Raw genomic sequence first — 5,000 nt, 5'->3', positions numbered from 1 at the left:
GATATAAGTCCAATATCCGACCAATATGAGTCCAATAAAATACTAATATTAGACCCAATTTAATACTAGACTTTTAATATTAGACACACACACACAGTGTTATAGCTCCCTCTGGTGGCTCAGTGGTGGAACTGCAGCTGTTTGTTTGACCAATATTAGACCAATATTAGACCAATGATATAATTAACCAATATTAGATCAATGATATAATTAACCAATATTAGACCAATGATATAATTAACCAATATTAGACCAATATTAGACCAATGATATAATTAACCAATATTAGACCAATATATAAGTGCAGGTCCATTTACCATTTACCATTTACTCACCCACTACTTCCCCACTACTCACCGACTACTCCCCCAATTAGACCAATGATGTAATTAACCAATATTAGACCAATATTAGACCAATGATATAATTAACCAATATTAGACCAATATTAGACCAATGATATAATTAACCAATATTAGACAAAGGTAAATATGTGATGTAAATAAATTATGTTATTGTTGTTTGTGTTTGTGTCAGTGATCAAAGCCCCGCCCCCCAGCGTGGGCGTGTTGAACGTGGTGGTTTACTGCCTGCTGCCCGTCACCATGGTGACGGTCGTCCTGCTCACCGCCGTCTGGATGTACCGCCACCGCAAACCTCCGTACGGACACGTGGACGTCACCGAGGTCAGTGTCATCCATTCACAGCATCATCATCAAATGTTGTCAAATATGACAATAAACTGAACAAAATAACACCAATATTAGTCAAACTTTTTACAGATACATTTACATTATTAACATTATTAACAACACATTAAAAAAATAATGACAAATATTTAAAAGCCATGATAAGACCAATATTGGTCCGATTTTAGCCGGACCAATAGTAGTCCAATATCGGACCAATAGTAGTCCAATATCGGACCAATAGTAGTCCAATATCGGACCAATAGTAGTCCAATTTAAGACCAATGATATATCAATATTAGTAAAAAAAATACTGATACATTAACATTATTAACAACATATTAACAATAAATGAAATAATAAAAAATATCAAAATGACAAATATTGAAAAACAATAAAAAGACCAATATTAGTCCTATATCAGACCAATATAATAAGTCCAATTTAATACTTATAATATACCAATATTATACTAATATTAGACCAATATTAGTCCAATTTAATACCAATATTAGTCCTATATCAGACCAATATAATAAGTCCAATATAATATAATAAGTCCAATTTAATACTTATAATATACCAATATTATACTAATTTTAGACCAATATTAGACCAATATTAGTCCAATTTAATACCAATATTAGACCAATATCAGACCAATATAAGTCCAATTTGATACTTTTATTATACCAATATAAGACCAATATTAGAACAATATCAGACCAATATAAGTCCAATATAATACTAATATTATACTAATAGTATACTGACATTAGACCTATATTAGACCAATATTAGTCCAATTTAGTACTTATATTATACCAATATTAGACCAACATCAGACCAATATCAGTCCAATTTAATATTAATATTAGATCAATATTTGTCCAATATTAGACAAATATTAGACCAATATAAGTTCAATTTAATACTGATGTCATACCAATATGTGTCCAATATTAGACCAATTTTAGACCAATATAAGACCAATATTATACCAATATTAGTCCAATATAATACTAATATTAGACCAATATCAGACCAATATTAGACACACAGACAGTGTTACAGCTCCCTCTGGTGGATCTTTTTTTCACAAACCAGAAAATGTACCTTTGTTTCACAACTAAAAACAAAATGAATAAAACTAATAATAATAAATCTAATAATGATAATAACAATAATATAATAATAAAACTAATAATAGTAAAACTAATAATAATAAAACTTATAATAGTAAAACTTAAAGAATAAGAATAATGATAATAATAATAATAATGATAATAATAATAATAATAATGGTAATGGTCCTGTTGGTCTGATCTCCTGCCTGTGGGTGTGTGCTCCTCCAGGACCCTGCTCCTCCTCCTCCTGCCTCCCCCCTGCAGGGTCTGAAGCCCCTGCAGCTGCTGGAGGTGAAGGCCAGGGGGCGCTTCGGCTGCGTCTGGAAGGCCCAGATGATGAACCAATACGTGGCCGTCAAGGTCTTCCCCATCCAGGTGCACACTCCCCCACTACTCCCCCACTACTCCCCCACTACTAACCCACTACTCACCCACTACTCCCCCACTACTAACCCACTACTCCCCACTACTCACCCACTACTCCCCCACTACTCCCCCACTACTCCCCACTACTCCCCCACTACTCCCCCACTACTAACCCACTACTCCCCACTACTCCCCACTACTCCCCCACTACTCCCCCACTACTAACCCACTACTCACCCACTACTCCCCCACTACTAACCCACTACTCCCCACTACTCACCCACTACTCCCCCACTACTCCCCCACTACTCCCCACTACTCCCCCACTACTAACCCACTACTCACCCACTACTCCCCCACTACTAACCCACTACTCCCCACTACTCACCCACTACTCCCCCACTACTCCCCCACTACTAACCCACTACTCACCCACTACTCCCCCACTACTCCCCACTACTCACCCACTACTCCCCACTACTCACCCACTACTCCCCCACTACTCACCCACTACTCCCCACTACTCACCCACTACTCCCCCACTACTCACCCACTACTCCCCCACTACTCCCCCACTACTAACCCACTACTCACCCACTACTCCCCCACTACTAACCCACTACTCATCCACTACTCCCCCACTACTCCCCCACTACTCCCCACTACTCACCCACTACTCCCCCACTACTCCCCCACTACTCCCCACTACTCCCCACTACTCACCCACTACTCCCCCACTACTCCCCCACTACTCCCCACTACTCACCCACTACTCACCCACTACTCACCCACTACTCCCCACTACTCACCCACTACTCCCCCACTACTCACCCAATACTCACCCACTACTCCCCCACTACTCACCCACTACTCCCCCACTACTCCCCCACTACTCACCCAATACTCCCCCACTACTCACCCACTACTCACCCACTACTCCCCCACTACTCACCCAATACTCCCCCACTACTCACCCACTACTCCCCCACTACTCACCCACTACTCCCCCACTACTCACCCAATACTCCCCCACTACTCACCCAATACTCCCCCACTACTCCCCACTACTCCCCCACTACTCCCCACTACTCCCCCACTACTCCCCCACTACTCACCCAATACTCACCCACTACTCCCCACTACTCACCCACTACTCACCTACTACTCCCCACTACTCCCCCAGTACTCACCCAGTACTCCCCCACTACTCCCCACTACTCCCCCAGTACTCACCCAGTACTCCCCCACTACTCCCCCACTACTCACCCACTACTCCCCACTACTCCCCCACTACTCCCCCACTACTCACCCACTACTCCCCACTACTCTCCCACTACTCCCCCACTACTCCCCCACATCAGCTGGTGTTTCTCATGTCTGGAAGCTGTTTTACATCTCCTCCTCCTCCTCCTCCTGCTCCTCCTCCTCCTCCTCCTCCTCCTCCTCCTCCTCCTCCTCCTCCTCCTCCTCCTGCTCCTCCTCCTCTCACAGAATAAGCTGTCGTGGCAGAATGAGACGGAAGTGTTCGTGACTCCGGGGATGAAACACGAGAACATCCTGAAGTACATCGCTGCAGAGAAACGAGGGAGTCACCTGGAGGCCGAACTCTGGCTCATCACCGAGTTCCACGAGAGGGTGAGGAGGAGCAGGAGGAGGAGGAGGAGCAGGAGGAGAATACTATTATATATTAGACCAGTATTAGTTTACTTTAACCCATTTAGGCCTAAAACGGCTGTAAAAACACCTGTAAAACCTCTGATTGGTGATTTTAAAATCAGCCTCTAAAACCTGAAGTTTCTCTGTAAATCCAACAGAAGTGTCAACTCTTCTACTAAATAATAGATTTTTCAGCCTCTGTAGCAGATAGAAATGAAATTCATAAAGTATCTGAGAGCTTATAGCTGTTATATCTGAGCTCCCTCCGCTATAGTCGTCTTCGCCATGATTTATAAGTTCTGGAAAAGTCCCATGATGCACTGCGACACTCCCACATGTATTCTCATTTTGTGTCTTTTTGTGTCTTTTTTATTTTTTTGGTGATGATTTCAAAGTTCTGGAAAAGTCCCATGATGCATTGCGACACTCCCACATGTATTCTGATGCATTTCATTGGCCAAGAGACCGAAAATAGGTGGAAAAAACTACAAATACTACAAAACCACGTATCCACTTTAATGGTAGAATAACACAACAGCGCCCCCGGTGTTAGTGGTAGAAATGCGGTAATGCTTTCCCGCCTTAAATGGGTTAAGACCAATATCAGACCAATATTAGTCCAATGATGATGATAATTCAGGTGAGATGTGTCTCTGCAGGGCTCTCTGTCAGACTTCCTGAAGGGAAACATCGTCAGCTGGTCCGAGCTGTGTCACATCGCCGAGTCGATGGCGTGCGGCCTGGCGTACCTGCACGAAGACATCCCCCGCCTGAAGGGGGAGGGGCCCAAACCGGCCATCGCCCACAGGTCTGCTCACCAACACACTCTGGTGAAAACACACACCTGAGCTGCAACGTTATTCATACGCTATGTTTATAACATTATTAACAGGACCTGTAACAATTAAATCAACTCCATGCAAAATATTTCAAAAATGACTTTAAACCAATATCAGTCCAACATTAAAACAATTATTCAACCAATATTAGACCAATATTAATGCAATATCAGTCAAATATCAGTCCAATATTGAAACCAATATTCAACCAATATTAGTCCAATATTAATCCAATATCAGTCAGATATCAGTCCACTATTAGTCCAATGTTAAAATAATTTTAGTACAAAAACGGTCTTATACGGTCCAATATTAGTCCAATA

The 5,000-nt window shown here is 42.1% G+C and overlaps 1 protein-coding gene across 1 annotated transcript in view; it reads left to right on the top strand.

Moving 5' to 3' along the window:
- The window catches only part of LOC131961999 (activin receptor type-2B-like), a 30,487-nt gene that overhangs the window by 19,970 nt on the left and 5,517 nt on the right, over positions 1 to 5,000 (top strand). The window contains exons 4-7 of the mRNA XM_059326943.1: positions 538 to 686; positions 2,045 to 2,191; positions 3,674 to 3,817; positions 4,498 to 4,646. Of these exons, the coding sequence (XP_059182926.1) occupies positions 538 to 686; positions 2,045 to 2,191; positions 3,674 to 3,817; positions 4,498 to 4,646 (589 nt within the window). The remainder of the gene's footprint in view (positions 1 to 537; positions 687 to 2,044; positions 2,192 to 3,673; positions 3,818 to 4,497; positions 4,647 to 5,000) is intronic.

The sequence above is a fragment of the Centropristis striata genome, chromosome 23, assembly GCF_030273125.1.
Source record: "Centropristis striata isolate RG_2023a ecotype Rhode Island chromosome 23, C.striata_1.0, whole genome shotgun sequence".
Taxonomy (NCBI): Eukaryota; Metazoa; Chordata; class Actinopteri; order Perciformes; family Serranidae; genus Centropristis; species Centropristis striata.
The sequence above is the reverse complement of the archived record's forward strand: the minus strand, read 5'-3'. Positions and strand labels throughout refer to the sequence as shown.